Below are 16797 nucleotides of genomic sequence, written 5' to 3'. Positions count from 1 at the left end.
GAGATAAGAACTGATTTCTAAGCAAGTGTAATGATAAAGAAATAGGTGTGATACAATCTTTTAATGATTTTTTTCCCCTTTGGTTTTCTTAATTATTACGACAATACATACTCATTGTAGAAAATTTGGCATTTATTGAGAAGTGTAAAGTATCAGAAAAAATGAACTTCTGTAATCTGACCACAAAGAGGCTATTAGTTTCTGTTAGTATTTTGGGAAATTGTAAATAATTTATTATGTAGGTGTCTGGATTTATTGCATTTCATCTAATTACAATGGTTAGAAAAGCTACTTCAGAACATGTGATGTTGACATGTGGTTTTCTAGTTCCCTGATATGGCAGAGATCTTTTCTGAAATTGTTTTGTCTTATGATTTGGTTTTAACCTAACATGACCATATACAGAATCAGGGAATATACCTAGTTTTTATCTGTAGTTGCTATTCTACTTTGTTCCAACAGGACGTCGTTAACGCTCTTTAGTTTTGTCAATCAAAATGGGAGGAATTTGATGGTCTAAAATAGTGCTGAAGTTTCCCTTTAGCTCAGGAGGGACATGCTTCTAGCACTGAGGTATAAATAGGAAAACTGTTATTAGCAGGAAAGACTGACTGTAACCAGCAAATAATGGCTGATGTCTGGTACAGACACTATTGGTTCGTATTGACTTGTGATTTTAGGAAATTCTAAAAATAGTTTGGATCCAGTTCAATTTATAAAGAAATTAAGTGGATTTAATAAGGTTCACTACTCTCCTGGTTTAGTATCCTTATTAAAAAATACATACACATGAAGATGAATAATAGTCTTATGGCATATTTAGTATTTAAACTAAAATCTACTTTTTAATAAAATGTCTTTTTTGGAATTATAAAAAGAGAGACTCTCATTTGAAGCTTTGTTCTTTAGAAAACTAGGACGTGTATACCCTTATAAGCAATTAAGTTACCTTCTTCCCATTTTTCATTACATGATTCCAATTGGCCAGAAATGAGCACTTCTAAATATTTCAGAAAAGTCCTAGAGATGTCAAATATTTTATGAGGAAAAATTCCTGCCTATTATTTTGCTTCACTGAGTTGCAGTGCACAATTTCTTTGTAATACACAGACAGTGGCAAGTCCATGAAATTGATTAGTTATCAAAAGACAGTTCTTCAGAGATGAGAAAAATAGGTAAGAATTGGAGGTAAATACTAGATCAATCCTTACTTCCAAATAGTTGGAGCTTCTGCTGGCTTTTTACTCTATACTGTTTACCAATGTAAGTAAAATTACCTTTTTGAGAGAATAGTGTTTGGTGGATAGGACCTTTTTTGAGCATTTTTTTCCTGGGTGTAATATACAACATATAAAGGAGTAGGGAGGTAATATGGGAAATCTATTCTTTGAGTTCGTAGAGAGTTATTGAAACTTACGTGTGCATTCAGGGAGCCAGTGGTATCTTCTAGCTGTGGTTAGTGGCTAATGTGGTCATCCAGAAACCGCTCTGCGGATTGGGAGTATTTTCCTGCACAAATCTAAAAACTGGTTAAGAATTCACCTAATCTAGTGGCCATAGATAAAATAAATGGAAATAGTCATAGAGACAGGAGCTCCCCCTCAGTGTCTTCTTAATGTCTTCCTCTGATTGGTGTACTGTATGTTCCACATCTTACCCTCTGAGGGTCATATTTAGACCCCAAGACTGTTCTTTTGAAGAGAATTCAGAAAAGTTCATCAGGTTAGTAAGAATGGAATATGATGTACCTTCATGTTTGAGTAGTCTCTGGAGAAAGAGAGGATGCTCAGTCTCAGGAAAAATATCTGTTTGACAGACAGAGGCTCTTTTTTTATTTTTTAGTGCAATTTTTTTGAGATATATTCACATAACATACAGTCATCAAAAGTGTACATTCAGTTGTTCACAGTATCATCATACAGTTGTGCATTCATCACCACAGTCAATTTTTGAACATTTTCATTACTCCAAAAAAAGTAAAAATAAGAATAAAGATAAAAATAAAAGTAAAAATGAGCACCTAAAACATCCTATTCCCCCCATTCTCCCCTTTTTCTCATTTACTTTTTGTCCCCATTTTTCTACTCATCTATCCATATACTGGATAAAGAGAATGTGAGCCACCAGGTTTTCACAGTCACACGGTCACACAGTATAAGCTACATAGTTATGCAATAGTCTTCAAGAATCAAGCTACTGGATTGCAGTTCAACAGTTTCAGGTATTTCCTTCTAGCTATTCTAATACACTAAAAACTAAAAAGGAAATTCTATATAATGCTTAAGAATGACCTTTCGACTCCATTTGAAATCTCTTAGCCACTAAAACTTTCTTTGTTTCATTTCTCTTCCCCCTTTAGTCAAGAAGACTTTCTCAATCCCACGATGCTGAGTCCAGGCTCATCCCTGGGAGTCATGTCTCATGTAGTGGGGAGGGCAGCGAGTCCATGTGCTGAGTTGGCTTAGAGAGGCCACATCTGAGCAACAAAAGAGGTTCTCTGGGTTTGACTCTTAGGCAGAGTTATAAGTAGGCTTAGCCTCTCCTTTGCAGTAACAAGCTTCGTAAGGACAAACCCCAAGATCGAGGGCTTGGCCTTCTAAATTGATTGTCTCCAATGCTTGCGAGAATATCAGGAATTCCCCGGAGGGAAAAATTCCACATTTTTCTCCGGTCCCTCAAGGGGGCTTTGCAAATACTTTTTTATTTTCTGTCCACGTTACTCTGGGATGTATCAGGGCTACACACTAATCAGACAGAGGCTCTTTTTAAGTTGACCAGATCAATTAGCTACATAGCAGCTTCTGGGACACAGTACCTCCATATTCAAGAATAGAATGTTGATCCTACATTTTTGAACATCCTGATATCCTGATATTGTGGAAGTACCTCCACAAAGCTGGCTTGCTTTAAATAGGCAGAAGTTATGTGGTCTTGGTATTGCCTAAAAGCCATTGCCTAAAAGATCAAGAGGAAGCATATAATGAAAATTCAGAATTAAGTCTTCCCAGATCTTGTAGCTGTCCCAACTGGATATTTGGAAAGCTATGTAAAAGCACAGAGTGACTTCCATAAGTGAAGTGCAGGAGAGAGCTCAGAGTGAAGCATATGCAACTGCAAAAAGTAGGGGCACCATCACTAGGTCCACTGGGACTCACCACACCCTCATCCTTTTTCAGCGATATTACGGGCTACAGTGTTTCATGTATGGGTTAACTGGTGCCAGAAATGAGAAATTTTATTCCCAGAGGAAGACAGAATGCTGGAGAAAGGGACAAATATAAAAATTCCTCTATAGGACACCAAGATGAAAAGAACATAAACATATTTTCACAATTTTCTAAATTTTTACAAGCTTATCATTTACTAGAATGGAGCCCCACATGAGATTTTTGCTTCTGTACAGATTAACAACAAAACCGTGATGAAGAAAACATATGACAAAGGCAAGTTAGTCGTTCTGTTTTATCAGCATTCTTTTTTTTTAATTCAATTTTTGTTGAGATGTATTCACATACCGTACAGTCTTCCAAAGTGTACAGTTGTTCACAGTACCATCATATAGTTGTGCATTCATCACCCCAATCTATTTTTTGAACATTTTCCTTGTAGCAGAAAAAGTGAAAATAAGAATTAAAAAAAAAAGTAAAAAAGCACACCTAAATCATCCCCCCCACACCCTACTTTTTCATTTAGTTTTTTGTCCCCATTTTTCTACTCATCCGTCCATACACTAGATAAAGGGAGTGTGATCCACAAGGCTTTCACAGTTACACTGTCACCATTTGTCAGCTACATTGCTATACGATCGTCTTCAAGAGTCAAGGCTAATTGTTGCAGTTTGATAGTTTCAGGTAATTACTGCTAACTATTCCAGTGCATTAAAACCTAAAAAGGGTTATCTATATAGTGCATAAGAGTGCCCACCAGAGTGATCTCTCTACTCCATTTGGAATCTCTCAGCCATGGAAACTTTACTTCATTTCATTTCGCATCCCCCTTTTGGTCAAGAAGATGTTCTCCATCCCGTGATGTCGGGTCCCAGTTCATCCTCAGGAGTCATATCCTGTGTTGCCAGGGAGATTTACACCCCTGGGTGTCGGATCCCATGTAGAGGGGAGGGCAGTGAGTTCACCTGCCGAGGTGGCTTAGCTAGAGAGAGAGGGCCACATCTGAGCAACAAAGAGGCACTCAGGGGGAGACTCTTAGGCACAATTATAAGCAGGTTTAGCCTCTCCTTTGCAGTAACGAGCTTTATAAGGGCAAGTCCCGTGATAGAGGGTGTGGCACATCAAACTGCCAGTCTTCAGTGTTTGTGAGAACATTAGCAACATTCCAGTTGAGGAAGCCCAACACTTCTGCATTTTCCCCCAGCTCCTCAAGGGGACCCTGCATATATGCTTTTATTCTCTTTCCAAATTACTTTGGGATGTGTTGTTATTTTACACTAACCTATGCAAACCTACCAGGTCTCACTCCCTATTAAGAGTTTCATGTATTTATGGTATTTGAACAAACTGTATGAGTTAAATTGTTTAGGAAATATAGATCTTGCACCAACTAAACATCTCTACCCTTGGTCTCACAGGGGATTTGAAGTTTTAAAACACAGTCAGTATTGTCTTTTACCCTTTGGCCCAATTTGCCCTAGTCCTAACCACATCTACTTCTTTCATACCTCTAGTTGAAGTCTGGACTCTTTTTCACCTTTTTTAACAGTTGCTATATGTGTTAATACTGACATTCATATATGCTGAGTTCTGGCTCTGAGTTTCAGGTGTCACACAGATACCCAGAGTTCCAGAGATCAGTCAGGTTATACAGAAAGGGATCAGCATCTTGGAATCTGGAGATAGTCATTACAATTCAGGAATAGATGTGACTGCTGTAAGAGCTTACAATCTAGGGACCATTACAATAAGTGTGCTCTAAGCTGTGCTCTAAGGTTCAATTCTGAGTTTACATATTGTAAGTTAGTCCATATTGGTGAGGCATTAGAGTGTTTGCCTTTGTTTCTGGCGTAGTACACTCAAAATGCCGTCTACGGGTTCCATTCACCTCCTTGTGTGTTTCACAGCTTCAGTCCTTCTCGCAGTTGTTCAGTATTCCATTGTGTGCACACACAACAGTTCTGCTCCTCAGTCGATGTACCCTTAGGCCACCTCCACCCATTGCAGATCACGCGTACTCTCTCCATAAACACCAGTGTGCAAATGTCCATTCATGTCCCTGCTCTCAGATACTCCAAGTAAATATCCCCAATGAGGTTGCAGGACCTTAAGGCACTCACATACTTAGCTTTGTGTGGAACCACCCCATTGTCCTCTAGAAAGGCTATACTATTCTGCTTCCTAACCAACAGTAAATACATATACCCCTTTTTCCATGTTTTCACCAGGACTTTTATCCCTGTTTATATTTTTCCATACAATTTTATAGAGCTATATTCACATACCATATAATTATCCACAGTATACAGTTATTCACAGTATCATCATACAGTTGTGCATTTATCACCACAGTCAGCACTTGAACATATTGATTACTATGAAAAAAAATTGTAATGACTAATAAAAAAGATAGTAAAAAGAAAAATAAAATATCATACAATATAATGTAATAGTAGGGTCAGAACAATAACACCACTACCAAGAATCCCATATACCTGCCTTATATCCCCCTCTCATACACATTTAGCTTTGGTATATTGCCTTTGTTACATTTAATGGAAGCATATTACAGTGTTACGTCGACCATAGACTCTAGTTTGCTTTAATTATATTTTTTCCTCAATACCATCACCTTTCCAACACTGCATGGTTGACATTTATTTTTCCTCCCCCCATGCATGCAAGAACAGTTTTATATTTGCACATTTAGTCACAATCATTGCCACGCCAGTTTTTGTTAAGTTAAACAGTCCCAGTCTTTATCTTCTATCTTTACCTCAGATGTCATTCATGCCTCTAGCCCACCTCTTTCAACTTTACTCATGGACATCTTTGTTCAGTGTAGTTACAGTATTGTGCTACCATCACACAGTATTATGCTATCTATTTCTGGATCTATACAATCAATCCTGAACATTCTGTAGTCCTTCAGCATCCAGTGCCCGATTTCCACCCTCTTTCTATCTCCTGGTAGCCTGTGTTATCAGCTTTTAACTCTCAAGCATTCTCTTTTAAAACAAGTCTAGAGTTACTAAACTCAAGCTGTTAATTTATTCATCATTTAATATGTTTTCAGTTCAAAATGAAAACACATTTGGTAGTCATGAGATAAGTTTGATCATTAGATTACCATATTAACAAAAATACTACCTTCTCTTGACTGAAGTTCACTTGACTGAAGTTCACTGTTTAGTAATTAATCCAGATTTCCACTTAGTTGCCACATCCCCAGTTAGATTCCTACTCTCTGTATGTCATCCCATAAGTACATTAGGAGTGACTGCTAGGCATTTTAGGAAACTAGTTAGATGGAAGAGGAAACTAAAACTCAGCTTAAAGACTCAGGTCTCTCTTTTGTGGGCTTTGTAAGAACATGCCAGTTTACCTTTTAGGCATTTTTATTACAGTGACCAAGTTTCCCAGTCTACCAAATTTAATTCCCAGGTACCCTTCTCCTGCAAAAGACCCATTTAAAAGCTAACAAATAAGAATGTTTTAAGTGCTAGAAGTTAATTATGATAGTAATTTGTCTTTCTTTAAACACGTAACTTGGAATTTAACCCATGCCTGAGTTATGGGTTCCTAAGACTCCAAGTAATAATATGGGGTTTGAAAATTACAATCAAATTTATGGACATGTCAAAAATAGCTTACTTCTGTTGGCAATTTTTGAGATAAGAATTAGAAATCTTACAGGATGAAGATAGTGGTCATCCTCAAATTAACTGATGAAAATCATGGAGTCATTCAAACCTAGTCTTTGAAATCACTGAAGTCTAAATGATGTGTCAAAAATATATTTACTGTGAAAGTTAATAGAATCCTGGGGTCAGAGTCAGGGAACTGAGGTTTCTAGGCCCAGAGTTGCCATTTTATTTTCTTAGAGTTAAATGTTCCTGTGCCCCAATTTATACATCTAATACACAGGATTAATAATAACTGTCTCTAACTACCTCCCAGGGAATCCGTGAAGTAAAAGAGATAACTTTATGTAAAAGCCTCAAAGAAAAGAAATTATCTAATCCAAAATGTTAAAACTTCACTAAGAATTCTTTGAATTCTGTGATGTACTCTTATTTGAATTAAGTTTTAATTCATGCTAGACAAATATGCCAGGACAGACAGATATTTTTACAAAACATATATAAAAATTATCTCACTCTGTTCCCCACAAATCTATCCATTCTACCTTAGATTTTGGATTTGTGACACATAATTTAAATAGTGAGGGAAGATGTTGGCGATATGATAATGATAGTGATCATTAACTTCCCCTAGATCTTGTATCTTTTTTTAATTGAAGTGACATCTATATAACATAAAATTTGCCATTTTAACCATTTTTAAATATACAGTTCAGTGGCATTAATTACTTTTATGATGTTGTGCTACCATCAACACCATGTATTACCATGTTTCTGTTTCACCACCCAAAACAGAAATTCTTTACTCTTTAAGCAGTAAGACTTTTCTCCCTCCCCTGGCCCCTGGTAACCTCTAATCTACTTTCTATCTCTATAATTTGTTTATTCTAGGTATTTCTTATAAGTGGAATCATAACAGTTTTTGTCCTTTAATGTCTGGCTTATTTTATTTAGCATAGTGTTTTTGATGTTATGTTGTAGCATCTTTCAGAACTTAAGTACTTTTTATGGCTGGATGATATTCCATTGTATGGATATGCCATATTTTGTTTATCTGTTGATCTGTCAATGGACATACGGGTTGTTTACACATTTTGGCTATTGTAAATAATGTTGCTATGAGCGTTGCTATACAAGTATTTGTTTGAGTCCCTGCTTTCAGTTCTTTTGGGTATATACTTAGAAGTAGAATTGCTGGGTCATATGGTAATTCTATGTTTAATTTTTTGAGGAACCACCAAACTGTTCTCCACAGTGGCTGCACCATTTTACATTCCCACTAGCAATGTACAAGGATTCTAGTTTTACCCATCCTCACCAACATTGATTTTTCATTTTTTAAAAATAGCCATCCTAGTAGGTGTGAAGTAGTCAGAAAGCATTTTTTTTAACTTTTATTTTGAAATAATTTCAAACTTGCATGGTAACTACCAAAATAATACAAACCCATATGGAGAACTCCAACTTACCCCCAGATCCGTCAGCTTTTAACATTTTGCCACATTTACCAATCATTCTACCTATCCATCCACATATCTGTCTTTCATCTATTTATCTATTTTCTAAACATTTGAGAGTAGGTTGAATACACCCATGCTACTTGAACACTTCATACCTCTATATTTCCTAGTAAGAACAAGGATATTCACTTATGTAACCACCTTAAGTACAGTTATCAAGTTCAAGAAATTTAACATAGGTATAAAGCTTACAGTTTAAATTCCAGTTTTTTCATATGTCCCAATAATGTCCTTTGGGGTGTTTTCTCCTCTATGATGAGATCTAGTCCATGTATTGTCTTCAGTTGTTATGGTCTCATTAGTGTCTCTCTCTCCTTCTCTCTCTCTTATTTTTAATTGTGGAAAAATATACAACATGAACTTCTCCACCTCAACTGCTCCAAAGCATACAGTTCAGTGTCACACTCAAAGTGTTGTGCTATCCTCACCTCCATACATTACCAGAACTTTCCCATCACCCCAAGTAGAAACTCAGTACCTGTTATGCATTAACTTCCCTTTCCCCCTCCTTCCTGACCCCGGCAACCTATACTCTACTTTCTGTCTTTATGAATTTGCACACTCTTAACTGTTTTGTATGAGCGGAATCATACATTGTCCCTTGTTTTTGACTTATCTCACTCAAAGTGAAGTTCCCAAGGTTTGTCCATGGAGCAGCTGGCCTTAGAACTTCACTCTTTAGGTGTATACATTCCATTGTATGTATACACCACATTCTTTTCATCCACTTATCTGCAGGTCGACCCTTGGAGAAATCTTTTTTAATCACTGTTTTATGTTTTGTTGTTGTTGTTGTTGCTAGTTTGTTTTAAGTTCATGTTTGTTAAAGATTGATAACTGGATTTTTTAAATTGCAATTTTATAGGAAAAATTCAGTGAACTTTTAACATCAGTTATTTAATTTAAAAGCACATTTCTGATTTTTAAAAATAAGACTAAAATGTCATTTTAGACATTTGGGAAAATATGTCATGTATTTTATTAAATCTAATTTTTTATTTAGATATTTATTTGGTATTCTGACTTTAACAGATGAATTTTACCATCAACCTTAAAATGTATTTGAATTATAAATATAACATGCTCATTATTGAAAACTTGGGAATTTTAAGGTATAAAACAAGAATAAAAATCCTTTACCATCTAGAACACTATTAACATTTCAGCACATTGAACATCTTTGTTCCTGAGTCTTTGTCCATAACTTTATTTCCTCAGGATAAGGTACCTTTGGAAGGTAAATTACCATGTGTTACGAATATTTTGAAGGCTTTTGATGCATATTGTCCAGTTGCTTACTGAAATATTACTTTTAGTTTCTTTAAATTGTGCCATGAGTATTTTGATAGTGTTGTATTAAAAATATATTTTAACTTGGTAGAATTGTTGTTTCACCTAAGATAAACTCTAAGTGATCTGGCTCTTGGCTTACCACTCAAAACCTCTCTCACACCTACCCTATGAAGCCCCTGTGATGGCAGGAATTTTGTATTGTTTATTCTCCAGAATCATATAGTAAGATAGTGTTTCAGTTTGCTAAAGCTGCTGGAATGCAATATACCAGAAATGGGTTGGCTTTTTCAATGGGGTTTTATTAGGTTGCCAATTTACAGTTCTAAGGCAGTGAAAATGTCCCAGTTAAGGCATCAACAGCATGATACCTTCTCTGAAGAAAGGCTGATGATAAAGCCATTGAAGCTTTATTTTGTTTTATTTCTCTTTGCCCTTTTGGTCCAGAAGGCTTTCTCAATCCCAAGATGCTGGGTCCAGGCTCATCCCTGGGAGTCATGTTTCACATTGCCAGGGAAATTTACACCTCTGGTAGTCATGTCCCATGTAGTGGGGAGGAAAGTGAGTTTACCTGCCGAGTTGGCTTAGAGAGGCCACATCTGAGCAACAAAAGAGTTTATCTGGGGGTGACTCATAGGCACAATTATAAGTAGGCTTAGCCTCTCCTTTGCAGTAACAAGCTTCATAAGGGCAAGCCCTAAGATCAAGGGCTCAGCCTACTCCAATGGTAGTCCCCAGTGCTTGTGAGAATATCAGGAATTCCCCAGGTAGAGAAGTTTAATATTTCCACATTTTTCTCCAGTCCCTCAAACGGGCCTTGCAAATACATTTTTATTCTCTGCCCAAATTACTCTGGAATGTATCAAGGTTTCACACTAACCTGTACAAACCAACCAGCTATCATTCCCTATTGAAAGTTCCATGTAATTATGGTGTTTGAATAAACTGATCTTACAAGTTAAATTATATAGTTTCCACTTAATTTTAGTTGTATGTATTTGCCCCTCTTTCTGAACTAGTTGATTCTTTTAGTTGCAGGTAATTTTATTGTATCTGATGTTTACTTTTTTTTAGTCTTAATTAGGAGGATATAACCTCAGCCATTAACTCATTCTGCCCCTTTCTCTGTGTGTATGTCTGTGTGTTTCTTTTATAAATTTGGAAATAGGCAGTAACTTCTTTGAAATGTCTCTTTGAGCGTTGTATACAACTGGGGCGCAGTCTTAAAAATATTAATTCAAGTTAGAAAAGTTAAAGTAGTGGAGTTCTTCAGAGGAAGGACAAAAGAGTTAATAATATTCCTCACAATCACAATTAAGCTTTTTAAAAAGTGCTTGTCAGAATAGAATATGTGACTAGATGCAAAGTTAATTTGTTCTGGTTTAAATGCAGGTTGTGGCTCTTTTTTTCCTATTCAGTCTACCAAGAAGAGCTGTATTTTCTAGTGTTACCTTTTAAGTAAAATCCTTTAAAAATACTTTTAAGCACGCCAACAATTCACAGAGCACTTGTTGACGGCTTGCCATATATGTGCTCCTATGGGACATGAAATTGAGGCTAAGCAAATTTTTCATTTTGTTATCCTTTAGCTTAGTTGTTTGATATAGGCAGTATATAGCATTTCTGGCTGAGTTAATTTCCTTTCAGTGGTAAAGGAAAGTAATAGTGTGAACCTTTGCCCTGTTAAAGTACATTAGTAATGTATTAACCTTTTTTCTATAATCAAAAGAAAAGATAGGTCAGCCCTTGGGCCCTTAGGGAATTGTTTTGAAGTCTTTTAACTTTGGATTCCTTCTTTTTATGGTGCATCTGTATGGGACACAACTTAGTTTGACACACATCAGCTTTGCTTTCATCTAGTGAGGACACTTTTTTTTTTTCCTGAATAGACTGCATACCCTGTTTGCAGCCAAGACTAATAATAGAGTGTGCTATCTCACTGGCTTTATCCCTCTGTAGGCACTGAGTTTCAGATCCAGATTGGTTTATTATTGCTATGATTACAATGCAGGGTATGTTTTTCTGTAAAAATACTCTGTTGTGCAGTCAGTTTGTTACCTACCCCAGATTGTAGTCTTACGTGTCATAATCTTCGATCTAGTAATACTCCTGTCTTTTCTAGTAAAATACTATATACAATGAATAATGTTGACTGGTTTCCATTAGGTAATATCAAAGCTAAAAATACTCTAAAAGCTACAGAGTATTGAAGTGGGAGACAAGAGATCAAGGTTTGAACCTGACTCTGCCACTACCTACTTATCCGATGGGCCTGGCTTTTTTGGACTGCATTTGTTCATTTCTAAAACCAGTGAGTTGAACTAAGATGATCCAGCTCTAATATTCTTGTAAGCTAGAGAAAGAGAATGATTTTTCTTTGTTGGAGTATTTGAATAGATTAAAGCCTGTCTGGGGTTAGTTGTTTTTTTTTTTTTAAGTTTGTTTTTTGTAACACTTTATAATTTCACACTTATGGAAATATTGCAGAAGTAAAGGAACTCCTTTATACCCTTTCCCTTATTTTCACCAATTTAAAAAATTGTAATATATATACAACAAAATTAGCCATTAACCTTTTTTTAGCATTTTTTTTAATTAGAGCAGTTAGAGGTTTACAGAAAAATTACACAGAGAGTACAAAGTTCCCATTTTTAAAAATTTATTTTTACTGTGGTAACATATATATAACATGACATTTGCCATTTTAACCATTTTTAAGTGTACAATTCAGTGACATTAATTACTTTTAAAATGTCATGCTACCATTAACACCATCAATTACCAAAACTTACTCAACACCTAAAACAGAAAGTCTTTACCCTTTAAGCAATAACTCCTTATTCTCCCTCCCTCCAGCCCCTGGTAACCTCTACACTACTTTTTGTCTGAATTTGCTTATTCTAGATATTTCATATAAGTGGAATCATACAATTTTTGTCTTTTTGTGTCGGCTTATTTGATTTAGCATAATGTTTTCACAATTCATTCATGTTGTAACATGTAGCAGAACTTAATTACTTTTTATGGCAGGAAAATATTCCATTGTATGGCTATGCCATATTTTGTTTATCTGTTTATCTGTTGATGGACACTTGGGTTGTTTTCACCTTTTGTCTCTTGTGAATAATGCTGCTATGAACGTAAGTGTATGGTTTCACCAGACATTTTGCCCCATTTGCTTTATTATGTATAGCTATAAATATGCATTTTATTTCTAGCTCATCTCAAAGTTGAAAACATTTTATTCCTTTCACAAAATAGGTCAGTGTGTATTTACTAAGAATAGGATGTTCTCTTATTTAACCACAGTATATTTATTTATCAAAAAAAGGTCGTTTAATGTTGATACAATATTATTATCTAATGCAGAGCCCATATTTAAATTGTCTGTTGTCCCATTAAAATCCTTTATACCTAGCTATCTCCTTGTCCAACATCCTATCTGCTATGAGGAAGATTTCTCTTCTCCTCAGTTTATTTATTTATTCATTCATTTGTATCAGTGTGGACCCATGGATTCTTGTATTACTCAGTGAGTTACAATCTTTTGCTAGCATTATTTATTTTGGTGCTTAAATTGCCCAGATTGGGCCAGTAGGAGCCTTTCCAAATTGGCTATGTCCTTTGGATATGTCTTCATAATTCTTTGAGCATTTTCTTACTTTTTGGTGCAAAGAGCTGCTCTGATCATGCCTCAGATGGCCCAGTTTAGGTATGTGCACCATCTTCTGCACACACCTGGCACCACCAGGACCTCCCTGTTAAATTTCTGGCTGGTCTGCCCCTAGTGATACCACACCAAGTTGTTATCCTCTGTTGATTGCTGTTTGCTCTATTGTTTTTGACAGTAACCCTGCAACAAACATATTTTGTTCCATAGTCTTTTCCAGATAAAGTTGGGCCCCTGGGCAGAACCTCCTTGCTGTGGAGAAGGAATTGGGGAGTGGATGGGGACATGCTCTTTACTGGCTACCCCTCTTGGTTCCTCCCTATAGAGGAGAAGCTTGGGGAGAAGGGGAACTGATACTGCAGCTGCCACCACTGTCTAATTCAGATCTTTCCCAGCACAAATCTAGCGAGATGGAATCTGTGGATGTTCACTGGCTGCAAAAACAAAAACCTGGAATAGCTCTAGGAAGCTTGGAGTAATGGGAGCTGCCAAATGGCTGCTGAGCCCATAGCAATAGCAGATCTATGGGGGGATGGGGGCCGGCACTCTTCATCAGCTGTCCCTCTCTGATTCTGTAGAGCAGGAGCTGGGGATTAGTACCATTCACGGGCTTCCAAGTCCTCTGGAATATCTCTTTCACACATGAAGCTGTAGGGGAATAGGAGCAACCCCTAATTCTAATGCCATGGCCTCTTGTTCTTGCTCTTCTTACCGAATTCTATAGATTTTGTTGAATAAATGCCTCTCAGTTTGTTGTAAGCCCTTTGCTTAATCTCCAGAGACTTTGAATGATTATCTTTGCTAATTTTGACTAGTTTAATAGATGTCTTGGGGGGTGAGGTTTTGCCAAGTTCCTCACACTACTATTCCCAATATATGTGCATAGTTAACAATTCAAACACTACAAAAGAATTTAAATGAAAAGTAATTCTCCCTCCTAACCATGTCTCAAGGTCTGTTTTCTAGTGGCAATAACTGCTACCAGTTTGTTGTGTATAAGTAAATAAATATTCTTGCTGGTTATATAAATGACCTAGGCTTTTAAAACTTGGATCATCAAGAACTTCAGCTGCTCCAAAATGCAGCTTCAGTTTTTGAGCCTGTGACTTGTTGAGACCTTGTTACGTCGAAAATATGCATTGGTGCCCAGCTGCTTCTAAGAGCATTTTAAAGTCTATATAGGTTAAGTAATCCTTTCTGGCTTGGGTCATAGTCATTGTAGATAACCTAATAGAAGGTTTCTAGGGTCTGTTTGAGGCAGAGAGGGGAATAACTGGACCATACTAAGAAGCTTTGAGGCTTCATAGCCCAAGGTCCCAGGTTGCTGGGCCTCTACATTTCTGCCGCAGAGAAAACCACAATTTAGGGATTCCAGGAGACCGCTGGCTGATAGATAGGCTTGTCTTCTGGTGTTGGGAGCCAGGCAAGGGTTTTTGCTGGAGTCTAGTGCAATTTGACCTTAGGTAGGATAATACCATCTTGAGATGGTATTTAGGTGCTTGAAATGAAATGTTTTGGGTTAAAAATGAGTGTCCCTTAGGGTTTCAAGAGTGGGCATTATATTTTATCTTTAATATGACCACTTATATGACCTGAGATAAATCATATTTTTTCTCCTTTTGCATCCTTCAGTTTTTACTAGTTGGGTAGGCTGGAAGACTTTATACTTTCATGAGTCTTTTGTTTAGTTCATTTTGCTCTCCTCCTAATATCAGGGTCTGCTGCTTTGCATCTTCACATTGTAGGTCTATGTAAATGCTGCGCTCTGGATTCAGTCAATATGTTGCTTCTACTAAATCTAGCTATGATGGGTATACTTAGGGAATAAGAATTGTGGTGGTCTGATACGATGAAGGAAGGAGTCCTAGGTAGTTTTTAAAAAATGGGGCTTTGAATGAAATTAGTCTGGATAAAATGCCATATGGGGATTTTGGGCAACCAGAGAGCATGTCATGCTTCAGTAGGATCAGGAAAATGTTAATAAAGTCAATAACAGATGAATCTCAAAAACATAATGTTGATTAAAATTTACTTTTACAGTAAGGTACATGCTGTATGATTACATTTATATAAAGGTCAAAACAGGCAAAACTCATCTATGCTATTGGAAGTCAGGATATGGTTATCCTTGTAGAGGGGAATGAGATTTTGAAAGAGGAGCATAAAAGGGACTTCTGGGATGCTGATCATATACTGTTGATCTGTGTGCTATGTTTGCAGATATTCACTGAGCTATACGTTTATATGACCCCTGTAGTTTTCTATATGCATGTTTACACTTCAATATAAGGTTAAAAAAGAAAAGAAAAAGTTGTTCGGCATATATGAAGGTGATGTCTAATTGCTCATAAATAGGAATTGGATAAATAGGGACTGGTTAAATTGTGTTATGTTCCCCATTCCCCTGACATAACCATTCTTGAGAATGAATAATTCTATATGTGCTGACGTGAAGCCATTATTAAGTGAATAAAGCAAGTTGCAGAACATATATCCCATTTCTATAAAATAAAACACTATATAACCCATCTTTGATTATACATTGAAAATGTCTGGAATGACACAGACCAAGTAATTAATAGTGGTAGCCTTGGAGATCAGTTTATGTGTGATGTAACAAAGTGGGGAACACAGAACTTTTACATTATATTCTGGTATTCTTATAATAAAAACTAATTTTAAAAAGTAAATCCTAAATATTATTTTATAGGCTAATGGATTGGGAGAAGTAAGGTTGCTTTTCTGGCAAAATCTCCTAAGTAAGGTTAAAAAAAGGAAAGGGGTCTGGGGAAAATATTAGAGCTTCCCAAGAAGAGTTAATGTAATTTTACCTTAGTCTACCCCAGAGGGTAAGGAAGATTTTAATGAGCTTGAATAAACAAAGTGAACATAGGCACTTAATGTAAAGTAGAACTAAATTGTCTCTCCAATTATCACTTCAGTTGATCCAGAGTACCAGAAGGAAGCAGAACAGAGACATCGAGAATTGGCAGCTAAAGCTGGAGGATTTAATGATTTTGCAACTTTAGCTGTCATCTTTGAACAATGCAAATCAAGGTATGTGAAGTAGACCTATGTAGGGGAAAGCATCAGTTTGAGGCAAAGCTCCAATATCTGCTTACTGTGTGACTTTATACATTAATTCAGTGAGGATGATACTGACCTCAAGGTATTTTTGTGAATATTAGCAAGAATATATCAGGTGAATATCATTTATTATATATTACTGCTCATTCTTCTCTCCACAGGCCTTTCCTTAAAATGACCTTATAACGTTTTAAGATACCAGTATTTTTGTTTTGCAGTGGAGCTCCAGCTTCCTGGTGCCAAAAACATTGGATTCATTGGAGGTGCTTATTTTCTGCATTTCGTGTGGAAGCTCAACTTCGAGAACTAATCAGGAAACTTAAACAGGTGATTGCTAAAATGTTTTTCTTCTTAAGTAGCATTTTTGTCCTATATATTTCATATTGAATTTTCATTGATGTATAGTTAACTCCTACCAC

General features: G+C 36.4%; 1 protein-coding gene across 2 annotated transcripts in view; it reads left to right on the top strand.

Moving 5' to 3' along the window:
* Nucleotides 1-16797, top strand: part of DHX40 (DEAH-box helicase 40) — a 61335-nt gene that overhangs the window by 20595 nt on the left and 23943 nt on the right. For both annotated transcript variants that reach the window (XM_037809346.1, XM_037809345.1), the window contains exons 13-14: nt 16234-16348; nt 16597-16705. In XM_037809346.1, coding sequence (XP_037665274.1) covers nt 16234-16348; nt 16597-16705 — 224 coding nt within the window. The remainder of the gene's footprint in view (nt 1-16233; nt 16349-16596; nt 16706-16797) is intronic.

This window comes from Choloepus didactylus, chromosome 18 (genome assembly GCF_015220235.1).
Source record: "Choloepus didactylus isolate mChoDid1 chromosome 18, mChoDid1.pri, whole genome shotgun sequence".
Taxonomy (NCBI): Eukaryota; Metazoa; Chordata; class Mammalia; order Pilosa; family Megalonychidae; genus Choloepus; species Choloepus didactylus.
Note: the sequence above shows the minus strand (reverse complement) of the source record. Positions and strands in the feature narration are given on the sequence as shown.